The sequence below is a fragment of the Capsaspora owczarzaki genome, assembly GCF_000151315.2.
Source record: "Capsaspora owczarzaki ATCC 30864 unplaced genomic scaffold supercont2.1, whole genome shotgun sequence".
Lineage (NCBI taxonomy): Eukaryota > Filasterea > Ministeriida > Capsasporidae > Capsaspora > Capsaspora owczarzaki.
Window position 1 is genome coordinate 3378717 of NW_011887292.1, and position 17284 is coordinate 3396000.

At 55.2% G+C, this 17284-nt stretch overlaps 7 protein-coding genes across 7 annotated transcripts; 5 read left to right on the forward strand and 2 right to left on the reverse strand.

Moving 5' to 3' along the window:
• Positions 1-162: 162 nt before the first annotated feature.
• Positions 163-1248, reverse strand: CAOG_01053 (hypothetical protein; the record flags this gene model as incomplete). The annotated part of the gene is made up of 2 exons (XM_004365867.1): positions 163-720; positions 850-1248. Coding segments are annotated over 2 exons (957 nt in total), but the record flags the coding sequence as incomplete, so codon positions are not given.
• Positions 1249-1364: 116 nt separating this feature from the next.
• CAOG_01054 (VMA21 domain-containing protein) lies at positions 1365-2219 on the forward strand. Its single transcript, XM_004365868.2, has 3 exons — positions 1365-1470; positions 1746-1846; positions 1979-2219. Exons 1-3 carry the CDS (start codon positions 1397-1399, stop codon positions 2134-2136), a joined length of 333 nt encoding a protein of 110 aa, XP_004365925.1. The 5' UTR covers positions 1365-1396; the 3' UTR covers positions 2137-2219.
• On the reverse strand, positions 2220-7985 carry CAOG_01055 (eIF5B-PB). The gene is made up of 4 exons (XM_004365869.2): positions 7912-7985; positions 3220-6948; positions 2531-2999; positions 2220-2439 (listed from the first exon to the last, which is right to left on the reverse strand). The coding sequence occupies exons 1-4, from the start codon at positions 7947-7949 to the stop codon at positions 2332-2334; spliced, it is 4344 nt and encodes a 1447-aa protein (XP_004365926.1). The 5' UTR covers positions 7950-7985; the 3' UTR covers positions 2220-2331.
• A 137-nt stretch (positions 7986-8122) lies between these two features.
• CAOG_01056 (BRCA1 associated protein) lies at positions 8123-11539 on the forward strand. The gene is made up of 5 exons (XM_004365870.2): positions 8123-8341; positions 8450-10701; positions 10804-10872; positions 10974-11087; positions 11190-11539. The coding sequence occupies exons 1-5, from the start codon at positions 8242-8244 to the stop codon at positions 11337-11339; spliced, it is 2685 nt and encodes an 894-aa protein (XP_004365927.2). The 5' UTR covers positions 8123-8241; the 3' UTR covers positions 11340-11539.
• A 294-nt stretch (positions 11540-11833) lies between these two features.
• On the forward strand, positions 11834-14446 carry CAOG_01057 (hypothetical protein). Its single transcript, XM_004365871.2, has 2 exons — positions 11834-11864; positions 12020-14446. Exon 2 carries the CDS (start codon positions 12056-12058, stop codon positions 14216-14218), a length of 2163 nt encoding a protein of 720 aa, XP_004365928.2. The 5' UTR covers positions 11834-11864; positions 12020-12055; the 3' UTR covers positions 14219-14446.
• Positions 14447-14912: 466 nt separating this feature from the next.
• Positions 14913-15509, forward strand: CAOG_01058 (hypothetical protein; the record flags this gene model as incomplete). Its single annotated transcript, XM_004365872.1, has 1 exon — positions 14913-15509. The coding sequence occupies one exon, from the start codon at positions 14913-14915 to the stop codon at positions 15507-15509; it is 597 nt and encodes a 198-aa protein (XP_004365929.1).
• A 573-nt stretch (positions 15510-16082) lies between these two features.
• Positions 16083-17259, forward strand: CAOG_01059 (hypothetical protein; the record flags this gene model as incomplete). Its single annotated transcript, XM_004365873.1, has 2 exons — positions 16083-16175; positions 16624-17259. Coding segments are annotated over 2 exons (729 nt in total), but the record flags the coding sequence as incomplete, so codon positions are not given.
• Between the last annotated feature and the right edge of the window lie 25 nt (positions 17260-17284).

Here is a 17284-nt window from a genome sequence, read left to right on the forward strand (position 1 = left end):
CGCGTTGCGTTAGAATAAAGCATCTGTGGCAAAAAAAAAAGCAAGGGGGGGGGGGAGGACAACGACTCGAGTTGTGAGCAACACAATCCAATGTAAAGTAAAGGAGACACCAGTTTCGGAAAAAGAAGTCAGCCTGACAACGTCCATGTCTGCACCATACCTCTCGCAGTCGGCATCATTGGCAAGCACGAAGCCAGTCGGAATGGAGGGCACATTGGGGGACGTGGCCGAGGTCTGGTGGTGGTGCTGAAGCAACAGGTCCAGCACTTCTGTCGTCTTGCTTCCAGGAGCAGCACACATGTCGAGCACAGCGTGGTGCGATTCTACCTGCAACAGCAGTGGCGGGATCATGGAGACTTCCTCCTGCCTGACGATGGCACCGTCGGTGGCAGCGTTCATCAGGAAATGGCGCAGAGGCTCGTGCTGGACAGACGACGCAAGTCCTCGTGTCGACAGTGCTAGCCGCCATGCCAGCGGCTCTTCAGACACCTCTGGATGCAACGGGTACCACGAGATGGGCTGTGGCAGGTCACGCAGCATTCTGGCTGAATCCGCCTTTTCCTGCTCCAGCATTGAGCGCAATTGCTGGCAGCGTTGGCTCAAGGTGGCGCTTGTCGTCTGAGCGATGGATGGATTGGATGCGTTGATCCGGAATGACGACGGGAGTGGCTGGTTGACAGTCGCCCAGAATGCCGCCCAATCCTCCTGGCTGATTGTCTCCTGGCCTCACACAACAACAACAACAACAACACACCAGCATCGTGAATAACAAGACCTTCTACAACAACAATCGTACCACTTGGTTATGGCCTCCGACAAGGCTTATCAGAGTCGGCAAGCAGCTGTTACATGGTAAAAGTCGTGGTAACATGTGCTGCTCTTCCATGCGCCAGGTGGACCCGGCGGGGTTTCGTCATCCGCGTCAGTCCCGCTCGTGCTCGCGTCAGCAACGACCATTGGCTCCACGGAGGGTTCTTGGCGCTTGGATGGACACCCTCCTGCTGCTGCTACAGGTGCAGGTGCAGTAGCAACACGAGTCAACCCGTCGACGACAGCGGTCTTGCTCTCGTTGGCTGCGACGGCGTTGTCTGTGATTGGGATGACCATCCAAGGCGACGTTCCGCACTCAAAGTCCATGTACGCAGTCGCAGGCACCAGCATCGGCGGCGACAGCTCGCCCAGCGGCAGCGTGTCTGCCTCGAGCGCGATCTGCTCGAACGGTTGAGGTCGGTTGGCAATCCGCTTCATTCCTGTATCAACGACTGACCTTGGATGATGGCAAAAACATCAACGACAATGGACAAGCACTGTAATATGAATTTCTGAGGAACTGGCTGAGACAGTGCCCAGAACACTCAGAACACTCAGTCTTCCCTTTCCTTTCTTTGTCCCCACAATGTCAACTCAGCCAAGCACGTCTGCCGCTGCATCGCCTGTGCCTGTGACAGCCGGCATCGTGAACGCCTTCCAGTGAGTTGTCGTCGTTCTTGAGAACGCAAGGGACTGTTCGCTCTTGTTGATGCGCTTTGACCAAACAGTGGTCCTTGTTGATGACACGGCGCGCCATTCAGCCTCGTGCAGTTTGTTCCCCTGGAGCGAGTGAATGCAGCAGCAGCAGATCTGGTCGTTGTCTGCCGTCCGTGGGGTGTGGATGTGCATTGTTAGCTGCACTCACAGCACACTCACACAAAGCGCGCTGACTCGTGTCGTTTTCGTCTTGTGTTCCTGTGGGTGTTTGCATTCAGTCGCGTCGAGCCTGGAGTCTTGAGGACGCTGCTCATCTTCACGTTCGCCATGATCGTCGCCCCAATTGGAATGTACTACTTTGCTGCGGCTATTGCTGAACGTAAGAATCCGCGCATGTCGCACGCTGTTGTACTGAGAAACCCCAAAAGTCTCCCCCAAAAATCTCACCTGCTCGCTCAATAATATGAATCTCATCCCACTTCGGTGGTATGTCTTGATAACTACACGACAGAGGCGGAAGCAAGCATGCCACATATTGTCGGTGCCATCGCGGCAGTGGTGGTCGTTCAAATCGTGATGGCCGCGTTTGTCGTTGTCGCCCTGCGCGAGGACAAGAATACTGCTGCAACCTCCTCCGCCAATCCAGCAGACAAGCCGAAAGCTCAATAAAACGCTCAAATCGTTGCCCCTCTTTTGCCATGTACGAGTCGAAAAAAAAATCAAACAAATAAATACACCATGCACGACAAGAATGTTGTCATATCATGTTTGTACTTTGCTGAACGACCGAAACGCAAAACAGCAGTCATTCAAATCAAAAACAGAACAAGGCTGAGATGTCTGACAGTTGCTCAGTGAGCGACCTTAAAAGACATCAAGAATCTTCTTGAGAGTGATGACAAGAGCCCAGTCGTCTTTGGTCATTTCATCGCGGAAATACTGCTTCATGCAGTCGATGGACTCACGAGAAATCTGCACAGAGGGAAGAGGATGAATGAGAATTGTTTCCTCTCAGAATCAAACAAGAAAAAGGGGGGGGGAGAGAAGAAAAAAAACTACGTACGCGGCTCACGAGCTCATCCTTCTCGTCAAAGTGACGGCCAAACATCTTGGGTGCATCGCCAGTGGTGTTGTCAATCTTGATGCAGACGGTTGCACCGCGTCGGGCTTCTTGCAATGGATGGTCTTGGTCGATTTGGATGCCGGTGATGGTGCCAATGAACAGCTTCTCCTTGGACGGCACGACCAACGGGGTGCCGACCTTGATGACGCCGTCCAAAACATCCACACCAATAACGATGGGGTCGCGCTTGTTGAAAACGCTGTCAGCCAGCACGCGGAGACGCGAAGGGAAGACGGCGAGATGACGGTTTTCATCCTTGGCCTTCTGCTTGAGCTGCTCCATGTACGCGGTGAACTGGTCAAAGAGGTGATAGATGATATCGGCGGTGAAAATCTTGATGCTTTCCTTGTCGGCAAACTCTCGAACTTCCTTGTCGACCTTGACATCGAACGCCATGATGATGGCATACCTGCGACAAGAGGGAGGGAGGGAGAGAGAGAGGGAGAGAGAGAGAGAGAGAGAGAGAGAGAGAGAGAGAGAGAGAGAGAGAGAGAGTGAGAGAGAGAGAAAAGAGGACAACCCAATGAGAACAAGGCTTGAAAACACCAAAGCACAGAGCCATAACAACGACAACAACAACAACAACACCACCACCAAAACCAAAAACACCACCCTTCCATTCAACATACGTGGGATCCTTCTCCAGCTGAACCTTCGCACGCATGACGTCCTTGCGATGCACGGGACCCACGGAGACGGCAGAAACGGGAATCTTGGAGGTGCGGAGGAACTCCATGAGGGCCTCGAGAGCACCGAGGGTAGACGCCTGGACGAGCACACCACGGTCGACCGTCTTGATTTGATTGAGCGAGCGGGCGAGATCAGCAGTGACGTCCTCCTTGAGCACCTCGACTTCGTCTTCGTCGTAGGCAATGTACAGCTGGGTGCCAGCAACAACGTGCTCGAGATTCTTGGCTGAAAGCTTGACGCCTTGCGCAGCCTTGACCTCCTTGGCATTCGTGTACTGCGACTTGACGCGCAGCTCGCGCAGCGGTTGAGGCATGAGCAGCGCTTTGATGGGCGAGACGATCGGCCCGTCGGTACCGCAGGCGACCATGGTGTCACCCTCACGGATGATGCCGTTAGAAAGAATAACATCGATCGTATGGCCGAAACCAGGGGTGACCTTGACTTCGAGCACCGTGCACTGGACTTCGGGCGAGAAGGCCAGGCGTTCCTTCATCAGACGCTGGGTCAGCGAGACGAGCAGCATGAGCAGGTCGGGAATGCCCTCGCCAGTGTGCGCAGAGGTCGGCACAAGCGAGACGTACTTGCGGTAGTCCTGGTTGTTGTAGTAGAGCGCAGCGTTCAGGCCTTGCTCGGCGAAGGCGAGAATCGCCTGTTGCGAGCGCTCGGCAAACTCCTTCGCGGCAGACTGCTTTTGGCGCTTGAGCGAGTCCTGGAACGGGTTGTCGGGAGTCGCTTGCCAGTCGTAAATGCGATCCACCTTGTTCAGCGCGACGACGAACGGCGTCTTCATCTTTTTGAGCAGGTTGATGGATTCGATCGTCTGCGGCTCCAAGCCGTGCATGATATCAACGACAAGAATCGCAATGTCGCACAAGGACGAGCCGCGCGAGCGCAGGTTGCTGAACGACTCGTGACCGGGCGTGTCAATGATGAGCAGACCGGGCACCTTGATGTCCGTCACGACAGAGTCCTTGAGCTCCTTCAGGCGCTTGGTCTGGTCCTCAATCGTGGACATTGGGAAGTAGGAGGCACCAATCTGCTGGGTGATGCCACCAGCTTCGCCGGATTGCACGTTGGTGTGGCGAATCTTGTCCAACAGCTTGGTCTTGCCAGTGTCGACGTGGCCAAGAACGCAGCAGATCGGCGAGCGAAGGTTGTCGGACGACTTGAGCTCAGTGTTGGCGGCACGGCGCGCGTCAATGCGAGCACGCGCAGCTTCCATGCGGGCTTGTCGGGACTTGGTGTCGATCGCTGCCACGACTGCATCGGAAGAAGTGGAGGCGGTGTCGCTGGCTGCGGAGGTGGAAGCAGCGGACGTGGCAGCAGCAGCAGCAGCAGCAGCAGCGGACGCCTCAGGGGTGGCCGCGGCGAGCTTCTCGTCGATGGCGCTCTCCCAGTCGTCGCGATCCCAGCTGTCGGCAGGCTCCTCGGCAGCCTCGGCCAAAGGCTCTCCGTCTTCTGCCTCGTCGCGGGTGTCGGGGGTCATGGGCTCCGAAGCATTGGCAGATGCAGAGGTGGATGAGGCGCTCGCAGCAGGCTTCTTCTTTTTGGTGGAAACCAACTTGGAGCGCTTCTTGTCTGAAGGGGCAGCAGCAGCAGCAGCGGCGGCGTCGGCTTCGTCAGCATCGGCCGCGGTAGAGGTGGCAGCAGCAGCAGCAGCAGCAGCAGCGTCATCGCCGACGGGTAGCTGAACGTGGCCCTGGGCCTTCATGGATTCGAGCAGGACTTGCTGGCGAGCCACACGCTCCTTTTCAGTCTTGGACAAGAGCTTGCCCTCGCGACGCAAGCGCTCCTTCTTTTCCTTCTCCTTTTCCTTCTTGATGCGCTTGCGCTCCTCCTCGCGAGCCTCCTCCTCTAGTCGGACGCGCTCGGCTTCTGCCTCGATGCGAGCGCGCTCTTCCTCTTCTTTTCGAATGCGCTCCTCTTCAATCTTGAGCGCCTCGAGAGCCTCTTGGACGCGACGAACAGCTGCGTTGCTCTTCTTGCCTGCAGGCTCGGCAGGAGCACCGCCGGCGGCAGCCTTCTCCTTCTGCTTCTTCTTTTTCTTCTTCTCGCGCTCCTTCTTCTTGTCAGCGGCCGACATGCCAGCGGTGGCTTCGTCGTCGTCTTCATCGTCGTCATCGGCGGCGGGTGCGGCTGACGATGATGGCAGGTCTGGCTTGGGGGCTGCGGTGGCGTCTGGGGTTGCCGGTGCGGGCGAGTTCAGCTTGATTTCAGAAATGGCAGCAGCCAGCAGGGCGTCCTCGTCCTCGTCGTCTGCTGCTCCTTTGCCCTTCTTGCCCTTCTTCTTCTTGCTGTCCTTGCCGGCCGGTGCAGGTCGGTTGGCGTTGGCTTCCTCGATGGCCTTGGCGAGCATGGCTTCCTCATCCTCGTCATCCCCAGCAGCAGACTTGCCCTTCTTTTTCTTGTTGCTGTTATTGTTCGAGGAGGCTGCTGCAGGCTTGGCCGCGGGCTCTGATGCAACTGGTTTGACCTCGACAAAGCCATCCTCGTTGGATTCGTCGTCCTCGTTGTCATTGTCGTCGTCATCGTCCTTCATCATGCCACCGTCGTCATCTTCGTCGGCCAAAAAGGCAAAGCCCGACCCTGCGACGGCAGGCTTCTTGGCGGCAGGCTTCTTGGCGGCGGCTTGGGCAGGCTTGGCTTTGGGCTGTGCCTTGGCCGCTGCTGCTTTGGCGGGCGAAGGTGCAGCGGCGGCAGCAGCAGTCGCTTTCTTGGCGACTGGCTTTTCATCTTCGGACGACTCTTCGCTGCTGTCGTCGGACGAGGAGGCGGCCTTCTTCTTGGGAGCAGGCTTTGCGGCGGGAGCGGCAGCCTTCGCAGCAGGGGCAGCAGCCTTGGCGGGCGCCTTCTTGGGTGCAGGCTTCTCGTCCTCGGATGACTCTTCTTCAGAGCTGCTCTCCTCTTCGGATGAGGACGCGGCCTTCTTTTTCGGTGCAGCGGGCTTGGCAGCGGGAGCGGCAGCCTTGGCAGCGGGAGCGGCAGCCTTCTTGGGCGCAGGCTTTTCGTCTTCCGAAGACTCATCGCTGCTATCAGACTCTGCCTTCTTGGCGGCAGCAGCAGCAGCAGGCTTGGCGGCAGACTTGGCAGCTGGAGCAGGAGCCTTGCTGACAGCCTTGGCGGCAACCGGCTTCTTTGCGGGAGCTTCGTCCTCAGACTCTGAAGAGGTGGACTCGCTGTCGTCGGAATCGGCCGCAGCAGGCTTCTTGGGTGCAGCCTTTGCAGGAGCAGCAGGAGCAGCAGCAGCAGCAGTCGCCTTGGTGTTGAGAATGCGCTTGTGGCTGCGATCGTCGCCAGTTGTGTCATACGCCGGGGCCTTCGTAGCAGCAGCAGCAGCCTGTTTGCTGGGCATGGGAGGCACAACAGCCGAGGACTGGATGGGCTTGCCGCGGTAAATCTCCTCGCGCACAAACTTTTCGTCGGCATCTTCGCCGTCCGAGGACTCGCTCTCGTCCTCATCGCTGTCCTCGGTCGCCTCGCTCTTTGAGTTGCTGTTGCGCTGCTTCTTCTTTTGCGCAGGCGTCTTTTTCTGGATGGGCAGCGGGGTGACCTTGGGCATGCCAGAGTCACCGTCCTCGTCCTCGCCTTCCTCTTCGACGCGATGTTGGCTGTTGGGCTTGTTTGCAGACTTTTTGAGGGCTACCAAGTCCTCCTGGATGTCATCATCCCTGTTTGTTTCAGGATGACAAAAAAGCGCGCATACAAAAGTGAGAGACGATGGAAATCAACGACAAGTGAATGGAATGGTGAAGAGACGTGCTTGCTCACTCCCGCGTCTCGCATGTCCATGTCGATAATCCAAATAAGTTTTGCAAACACAAAGACTGGATCCTTGAAGTACGAATTTGGATGGTAAAACCAAAGGCACTACTGTGCAATGGTGTTGCAATCTGCAGCCAATGTCATCATCACACAATTGCTGCGACCTCAACCTTCCGCCATTCTTCCTACATTGAGCCAGTTTGCTGTTTTTTTTCTCTTTCAAACCGGTGGAGGCTTTTGTGTGCACCCAAGCCCGAGCCCAAGCCTGAGTCTTGCGCGTTGTATGAAGGAACAATGAAGGAGGCCGTATTGCCGTCCTGCCACTGCCAAACGCAACAACGGCGTCCAACAAAAAAAACTCGCAACTGATTTCTTTTTTGGCAAAGAGTCCACCTGTGATGGTGGCGCATGAGTGGCTGAAGCATCCACTTCCTCGTCGTCGTTGTCGTCGTTGTCGTCTTTTTTTTTTTTTTTTTTTTTTTTTTTTTTTTTTGGGTTTCCATTGGCTTTTGGCTGGAAAACGAAGACACGCGGCCTTTTTCTTTTTTTCCAACTTGCTTCACTTCAATCGTCCGTCGCCAACCCCACATTGCACGACTCGCGCTTGCAATCTCGGTGGCAACGTGCAGCCAGAACACGACTGTCCATACGCGTGCTGGACCATGCCGTTGAGCCACAGCCAGCGAGCGAACGAACGTGGTGCGAAAGCAAGAAAAAAAAAAAAAGTGGACGCCATCTCCTGCTGCAAGAACGGGCCCCGTCACACACACACACCCAACACCGCTCAGCTGTGGTGTCAGAGCAGGAGTTACTGCCGAGCCGCGCGGGGGTTGAAGGAGCGGGGAGTCGGCCATTGCATTTTGTATTACCAATCGTCAGAGTTCTTGCGACCACCTCGCTTGCCCATGATGATGATGGCTTCTGTGAGCAACAAATAAATGAATGAAAAAAAGGGGGGGGTGGGTTGAAATTGAATAACGAAATGAAATAGTGGAATAGTTGAAGCAGCAGTCGATGATGAGGATGAGGGGCAAACAAAGCCATTGCACAACACAGCATGCAGCCAAGAACAACACAATGCCCAGTCAGTCGTTACTCGACATCATTCGTCATTTTGTTGTTGTGCTCATCCTTTAGTATTAGATCAATTATTCTTATTCATCACTTGGTCGCTGGACTCTTCTAGTCTGCCAAACCAAATGCTGACGCTCATCATGCAAGTCGACGAGGATGCGCCGTTGCCCGCGTCCCTCGAGCATGATGCCGGCCCTCCTCATGCATCATCAGCAGAAGCAACACGTACGTTCCCCTCGGCTTCCAATGTCATGTCGAGCGTTGTGGGTGGTCCTTGTCGCGTCTTTGTCATCACAGCTCATCGATGACGTTTTGCGCTGAACACTCTGACAGACCACACAGCCTCATCAGACGCGCCATCTGCTGCTGGGACGACTCCCACCGCGCCTACACAGTCAACGGACGGACTGGCAGAAGCCCAGCCGCGCCGGTGCAGGGACTTGCGCCAGTCGACGCCGCTGCAAATTGAAACGCTCGATCGCTCAGACCAGCTCAACAGCAGCGAGAGCCAGAGGAGGCAACAGAAGGACTCTGAGGCCGAGGACAAGTTGACCTCTGCTAGTAGCGGCGGAACAGCACCGGCCGAGAGCGCTGCTGCTGTGGACGCGCTCGATCGCGATGCTGGAAACACTTGCAGTATTCCATTCTACTCTGGCAACCCGCTCGTCGAGCTCACCAAGGGTGTCCTGCACATTTTCTGTGACATGCGACACAACGGAGAGTACGAAGCAGCGGTGCCTGTCGCACCTGCCTCCAAGAGCAATCACAACAACGAGAAAGGAGCGGCCCCGACACCGCGAACAACGGCAACTCTGCCACCACCTCCGCCCGACCACAACCATGGCTACAATGTCTTTGATGAAGAGGCTTCCGCGCGAGCGGCGGCGGGTGCCGGTTCGGCGACCGCGAGCTTGGTGTTTGGAAGTCTCAGCACGTCTTTCGCGATTGGCGGCACTGCTGCTGCCGCGCTACCCCCGCCGCGACTGCCTCTGCATCGCTCCAAGGTGGTGGTAATTCTTGCCGTACCAACAAGCAAGCCATACACGGATCTCATTCAGTTCACTGGCTCAGTGCAGCACACTGTCGAGGCCATGAAGATTATCCGCGACGCCGCGCCCAATCGCTATTTGGCCGTCCTCCGGTTTCAGACGCAGAACGCAGCCGACGAGTTTTATTTGTCGTTCAACAATCGAAAGTTCAATTCGCTCGAGCCGGAGGTGTGCCATCTCGCCTTTGTGAGTCACATTAAGGCCACCCATCGCACCGACATGGAAGCGCTCATGTTTGAGATGGAGCACCGTGTTCGTACCACCACCACCACCACCACCACCACTGCTGCTGCCATCGCCACCACTGCTGCCTCGAGCGGGGCTGTGCCTGACGCCTTCCACTCGACGATGCTTGGCGAAACGTCGAATGGCGCTACCAGCAGCTCTTTGCATGCCGCAGGAGCCATCAAGATGGCATCGGCTTTGTCGCCATCTGCCCCGATTACTCAGCACAGCCCGTCCGAGACACTTTCCTCGACAAGCGGATCCGCGCCAGGTCCCTTGGAGAGCACGACAAGCGCGGCGGCTACTGCTGCTCCAACCGGAACCGGCGTGGCAGCCCAACCACAACCACAACCACAAGACGGGCCGTCTGATCAGCTCCCTCACCACAACCTGGTGGAGCTGCCCACCTGTCCGGTCTGTCTTGAGCGGTTGGACGAGTCGGCGAGCGGCATTTTCACGACCATTTGCAACCACAACTTTCACTGCACCTGCTTGTCGCGGTGGGGCGACAGCTCGTGTCCCATCTGTCGGCACAGCATCCGACCCGATTCCAGCAACCAGTGCTTTGAATGCGACTGCACCAGCAGCCTTTGGATTTGCCTCATTTGCGGACACATTGGCTGCGGGAGGTATGTCGATGGTCACGCGTACGAGCATTTTCGCGAGACGCAGCACACGTATGCGATGGAACTTGAAAGCCAACGCGTGTGGGACTATGCTGGCGACAATTACGTCCACCGCTTGATTCAGAATCGCACGGACGGGAAAATGGTCGAGTTCTCCAGCCCCGGCAGGCCGTCACGCTCAGAACGGTCTGGCGCGGGTCGCACTTCGTCTGAGGTTCGTTCTGCTTCCGCGGCTGCTTTTGAGAAGGGAAGGAGTGGACACGTCTCTGCTGCGGACGATCCGGACGATTTGGGCAAGAAGAAGCCCGGCGCGCGCGGCAACGTGATGCACTTTGGCGACATGCCAGTACCCGCAAGCGCGCGGCGGCTTGGTTTCGGCACCAGCGGCGATGCCGAGGCACAGGCTCAGGATGATGGTGCGCACGCGGGCTACGAGGATGAGCACGTGTTCTACGAGTACAGTTCCAGCGAGGAAAAGGTCGACGCCTTGCAACTCGAGTACACGTACCTCCTGGCCGCGCAACTTGAACGGCAGCGTGCGTATTTTGAGGGGAAGATGCAAGAACTCGAGCAGCATGCCATCGAGCGCGAACGACAGCTGATTGTGCGGATGGAAGCACTCCAGTCCAGCACGAGCGAGATGGAGCACAAGTTGGCTGCGAGTGAACGAGAGCGCAAGGCCTTGGTATGTCAATCGTCGTTGTTGCTGGTTGTTGGAACTTTTTGGGGTTGTGTGGCTTTTTCGTTGTTTGCTTTTTTATTGACAATCCACTTGTGACCGACCCAGGAGAAAAAGACCCTCCAAGCCAGAGAGAAGAGTAGCCGACTTCAGCTCGACTTTGACAATGAGAAAGAGGTACGAGATGCCACCACCAGTGTTTTGTTTCTATTACAAGGTCGTGTCTGCTCTTGTGACTCACTTTGCTCTTGTCGGGGTTTTCGGTCACCCTGGCTCAGATCACCACGTCGCTTCAAGAAAACCAAAAGTTTTGGCAAAACGAGCTGGAAGCGCTCAAGCGCAAGACTGCCGATGCACTCAAGAGCAAGGAGGAGCAGATCGCAGACCTTGGGGCAAGTGGTGGCGCGTTTGTTTTTGGGGAATTGGCTGGTTGGTGCATCATGCTCGTGAGCTCATCGCTCTGCTATGGTTGCTCTTTCGTTGGACGATTGCAGGAGCAAGTCCGAGACCTCATGTTTTACATGGACACTCAACAAAAGGTATCCGCAAGCCCCCACTCCAAGGAGCTGCAGGAAGGACAGGTCATCGTCACCGAAGCTGCGGCGTCCAGTCCCGCCGCCAAGGGCAAGGGCCGCAAGCGATAAAAAAAATCACCACAATTGGATTTGTTGTGCGTTGGTATACCTTGTTAATGTTTTTTTTCTGGTTTCCTTTCATGGTCAGAACACGAGAACGAGTTTGATGACGTTTGCATGCGCATGATGTCAACATCAAATTTGGGACGTGACTCTTAAAAAGGCATCGACTCTTTGTTTCCCCGACCAGCTACGCGCTCGGCATTCATGTTCATAGTCGGATGCTCATAGTCGGTGACGAAAGAGGGAGAAGGTGCAGAGGAAGGGAAGGGGGGGGTGGCGCCAGGAGGAGCAATGAGACAGCCGTTGGCTGTGTGATTGTGTGTTGCTCAGCTGCTGCCCCCCCCCCCTCCCGTACTCCCAGCCCCACTCCCACCAGACCGGCAAGGTGTGTGTGTGCCACACCCTGATGACGAGATGAGTGAGCATTGGGCGGAGACTCGATCATCCATTCACTTCTTTTCTTTATTTTTTTCTTTCTTTTTTTTTCTTTTTTGGAGCTCAGTCTTTTTGTATCCAACCAGAAACCAATCCGTAACAAAACTTCTGTTATTGTTGTTGTTGTTGTTGTTCACAGACCACTTATTTTGTACTTTTCTGGTTTTTTTTTTTTTTTTTTTTTTGATTCCTTTCCTGCCGCGCTGCTTTCGCTGTGTGCTTTGACTTTTCACCGCGCGCGTCGCTTCCAGCACGAACACAGTACCTCTCAGAGCTTCTAGTCAGCCATGGCCAGCGAGGTGCTCTCGGCAGTGTTCCAGTTTGCCCAGATGGTGTACGCGGCCAACAAGCAGGTCAATGCAAACAAGGCCGAATGCAACGGCCTCGCCAGCCAGGTCCAGCTGGTGATGACGTCTGTCGAGGTGTTCAGGAACCATCCCAATATCGAGATGAGTGTTGCAATTCGCGCAAACCTCGGCGAGCTCCAAGTGATCCTGAGGGAGATTGTCGAGTACATCCAGCGGTTTTCAGAAACTGGCACAATCAAAAAGCTGCTGCTACACAAGAGCGACGCTGCGAAGGTTGAAGACTTCTACAAAAGGCTGGAGCAACAGAAAAGCAACGTGGTGCTGGCTCTGTCTGTTCAGGGTACCGCTGTTCACAACGAGCTGATGAAAATTTCCGCCAAGCAGGAACTCGATCGGGCCAAAGCTCTCGCAGCTGCGGCGCAAAAAGACGAAGAACTTCGTCGAAGCCAAGAAGCGCATCGCAAAGAAATGGCCGAGAAAGACGAAGCTCATCGCAAAGAAGCGGCCCGACAAGCCGAAGAACACCGCAACCAACTTGCGGCGGTGAGCGAAAAACAGGATCGGATGTTGTCTTTTGTCAAGAAACAATTCAGCAATACCCCGCCACCAAGCGCCGCGCTGAGCTCGCCGGGCTTTTCTTATGGTCCTGTTGTTGTCACACCCGACCAGGTTTCCTCGCCGACTCTTCCGCCCGGGTCCGGTCCGGTGCCCGTCCAGCGCGCTGTGAGCCCAACCCCGTCCTCCACCTCTGTGCAGGAGTCCACCTACGGCAACATCCCGGCCCACCGCGACCGCCATGTTCCGAAGGTCACCGACACTGTTTATCAGAATGTTCCATCCCACGCGCAACGTTCGGTCAGTCCCACTCCGCCACCCGCCGAGCCGCTTTACGGCAACCTTGCACCGCCCGTGCCGCCAAAGCCAATGACTCTGGGCCGAAATTTCGCTCCTTCTGTTCCTGGTGCCGGTATTGTGCGGTCCTCCAGCAACGGCCCCAGCGACTTTGGGCGTCCTGCTGCTCCTTCGCGCCCAACTGTTCAGGGTGTTTTCCAGCAACCCAGCGCAGCTGCAGCTCCAACTCCAACTCCAACTCCACCAGCCAACCATGTCGTGAAGGTGAAGGAGAAGGAGGCGGCGGCGCCTCGAGCGCGCCATCCGACTCCTCAGTTGGCAGTCCCGCACACGGAGATAAATCTGCTGCCTGAAGGCAATGGTGTGGATCCACGAGAGGCGCATCCGAGCGCAAACCCGCTGCTTGCTCCTCCAAGCAACGCAATCAACCGCCGTAATACGATGACCGATATGCAGGGAGATCTTGCATCGGCGAGCGTCTCCTTGGAGCAGTACGTGCTGAGAGGCGTTCTCGGACAAGGCCAGTTTACCTCGGTCACGACAGCAACACCCCCAGCCACTGCCGCAGACCAGAGGCTCGTCGCCATCAAGCGCCTCAAACGGGACTTGACAGACGGCGAACTCGACGTGTTTCAGCGAGAACTCCAAGAAGTGATCAAGATCAGCCATCCCCTTCTCGCATCGATTGTCAACGTCTCTCTCACTCCGGAGCACTACGCCCTCGTGTATGAATGCATCCAGCCGGGAAATCTGACAAGCCTCCTCGCCAACTATGACGATTTCCCCGAGATTACCTGGGAGCACAAACGCTCCATTCTGCAAAACATTGCCCGCGCCATGATCTTCTTGCACGATCGCCTGAAGAAATTGCATCTCAACCTCAAGTCGTCCAACATCCTGGTGGACAAGACGATGCACATTTGGGTGTCAGATTTCGGGTTTTACGAGACGCGCCGCGCGCTCCGCGACAACGCGCCCAACCGGAGTGTGCCGTGGATGGCGCCCGAGCTTCTCTCGGCCACATCCGCAGCCGCACCGCCCACGGAACTGGCTGACGTCTACTCATTTGGCGTTATTGCCTGGGAGCTGGTCACCCGCGAGCTCCCGTATCGCGGTCAGACGAGCGATCAAATTATCAAGTTTGTCTCCAGCGGCCAACGTCTCGCATTTCCCAACACCCCCGACGCAGCCAAGCTGCAGACGCTCATTTCAGACTGCTGGGCTGCACAAGCGAGTAAGAGACCAAATTTCAAAGGCGTGAACCATGCCATTGAAAAACTTGCCAAGTAGCTGTGTCTGGTTGATGTGCGTGATTTTTTTTGTTTTTGTGTTTGCTTTGCCTTGCTAGCCCTCGTGTTTTGCTGACTTCATGTTTGCGTCGTCTCTCACTCTGCCCGTCAATCGGTCGGGTTGAATGTTGTTGTTGTTGTTGTTGTTATTGTTGTTATTGTCCTGTGGGGTCGTTTTAGCCCCTCCCCTCTCTTTCTTGCAACAATAAACTGCATGTGATTTTGCCAATGGATGCACAAAAAACCACATAGGCCGAATCGCTTTCAAATTTCATTGCAAACTGGATTGTTCATTTTTCATTTGTAAGTGTAATTGTTAATTGTAATTTTTTTCATTTATGTTTTTTGTCAGCCTCTTTGTTTCGCTGTGTTACGAGCAAACCCTGGCACCTCAGGTCCCACAGCCGGTTATGGATGGGTTATGATGGGATTCTCGTATTTAATACAAAATAACAAGAGTGGGTTAGACCCAAGGGGTCTTAACCGTAACACGCTGTCTCGTGTGTTCATGTGATAATCACATCAAAACGGCATTGTTCCATGTGATAATCACATCAAAACGGCATTGTGTCGTGGAGTTGGCGTGCGGGCAGTGCAAACTTTTGGCGCAACATGATGTCAGCTAAAAAGTAGAGGGAGCCTTTTCCGACTTCGATTTTGTTATTCATCAAGACTGTGGCCCTTAGATTCTACTCATGGACGAGGTGACCAAACTACTGCAGGATCTGATCCTGAAGGTCGATCAGCAGGGCAAAACAATTGATGAACTGGCAACGAGAATTCGGCGAATTGATGAGAAACTCGCTGCTCAAGATGCCCGGATCGCCGCTCAAGATGCCCGGATCGCGACGCTCGAGGCCAAGGAAGCTCTCCTCAATCTTGGAGATTCCATGTCCACGCTTGTGAACCACGTTCTGAAAGAAGCGTTTCCCGATCGTGCTGCTCGTCGAAATGCCTTCGATGCCTGTGACGAAAACTTTTCGCGCTACGGGCGCTACTCTCCCGCTTTATTGTCGAACGGCCGTCTGGCTGAAGTTTCGAACACGGTCAGGGACGATGATGACGAGGAAATCAAGCAACTGAAGAGGTACTTTACAACAACCAAGTGGTCTTTCCGCAGCTTCATGGTCGCATCTTGGCTTCGCAGTCAGCGCCACTCAGTCGCGTACTCTGGCGCTGACATGACTCCCGATGAGCTCAAGGCTTATATGACCAAGCTGCCGGAAGCATACGCTCGGTATGCACAAGAGGATCTCGACCTCATCAGCACGCTGGCCGGGCTCATCCACTGACGCTCGTCTTGCAAATGTTTGACTTGTTCGGTGCGTTTCTTGTCGAGGATCGAGGCTTGAACCACGCAGCGTTCTTTCTCTCCGCTGTCATATAGCACTGAGGATGAACATCAACCCAATCTCCAAGCGCTTGTTCACGAAGCAGGATTTGAGTGATGTCACAGCGTACAAAAAGACCGGAAAAGTTCCTGCAGATTGTGCGTGTCCGGATCATCTTCCCACTGATTTCGCACTGATTTTGGGACCCCCCCCCCCTTGTCAAAACAGATTCTTGGCTTTCTTTGAAGATTGTGTGATCAGTCAAACAGTACAAGTCGGGCTAGACTTTCCGAAACTGGAGACGCTAGACTCTTCACGACGCGACGAATCGAAGCTTCCAGTGTTGTTTCTGTTTTTTGTTTTGTTTTTGCTATTGTTGTGTCGTTTAGTGTGTGCGTGTTATACAGTACAGTACGACGGATCAAAAGTTCGTCCGTGCTGGTGATCAGATCGAACTGCAAGCCAGATCTAAGTTGTTTTTTTTTTTTTTTTTTTTTTATGCCTGCCATTCTTCCTTTTTTTTTTCCGTCAACAATGGCTCAGGCGCAGCAACCCGACATTCCGTCGCTTCTCCTCTCCGATGACGAGATGGAACAAGTCCGCACCGTCCTCGGCGCTCGTGCCCAGGTACACCGTTTCACCTACTCACTCGTGCACATTCCCCCCCCCCCTTTGGCCTCCGTCACTTCACTGGCCCTTCCAGCGAGCCGAACTCAAGGCTGACAAGTTCCTCTTTGCTTCTTCGTCTTCTTCTTCTTTCTGCTTCATGTCCTTCTTGCTTCCCACACTGCGCCTCCCCATCTCATATGCTGGTTTTTCTAGTGAGCGTTTGTTCGAAGAGTGCACTTGCGAGCAGAGGAAGACGAGCGAGAACCGGAAGAAAAAGCTCTCAAAAAACATTGCGTTCAATTTCAACAACCGCAAAAAAAAAAAAAAAAAAAAAAAAAAAAAAAAAAAAAAACCAGATCTTTGTGATTTTTGTTTGTTTGTTTGCCATTCGCTCATTCAAGCTCAATGCTGCAATGACACTCACACTCACCAACCATTGACACTTTTACACGTTTGTCTTCATCAGGCTGTCGTGACGGCGGTCGCGCAAGTCCACCTCGCGCAAAACCCGCGCTCTTGGTCCAAGATTGCTACCGGCGCACTGGCGTTCGTCCGCGACAAGGCGGCTCGCTCGTACTTTATCCGGCTGATTGACATTGAGCAAGGCACGGTGCGCTTCCAGCAGGAGCTGTACACGGAGTGCGTGTACAAGTGCCCCCGCCCGCTCTTCCACTCGTTCGCGGGCGACAAGTGCATGGTTGGCCTCGCCTTCGCCGATCAGACAGAGGCGACCAACTTTAAGAACGCCGTCCAGGGCCAGCTCGACAAGGTCAACAAGCGCAAGACGGTTGCCCCGCGCAACCCGGCCCCGCGCCCGGCGTCCAGCCCGTCGCCGCAGCCCGGCTTGGGCTCGGCCAGCGTCTCGATCTCTGGACCCATGGCTGGCTCGGGCCAGGTGACGCTCAACTCTCTCTCGGGCAAAGGCAGCACCACGTCGCTGTCGTCGCAGGGATCGGTGCGCGACAAAAAGAAGGGCAAGTTCTCCAAGGCCGACATTGGCGCCCCGTCCGACTTTCGGCACGTCGGCCACATTGGCTGGTCCCCCGAGAAGGGCTTTGACGTCACAACATTCCGCAGAGTGGCAGACGCTCTTCCAGAAGGCCGGTGTCACCCGCGCCCAGCTCGAA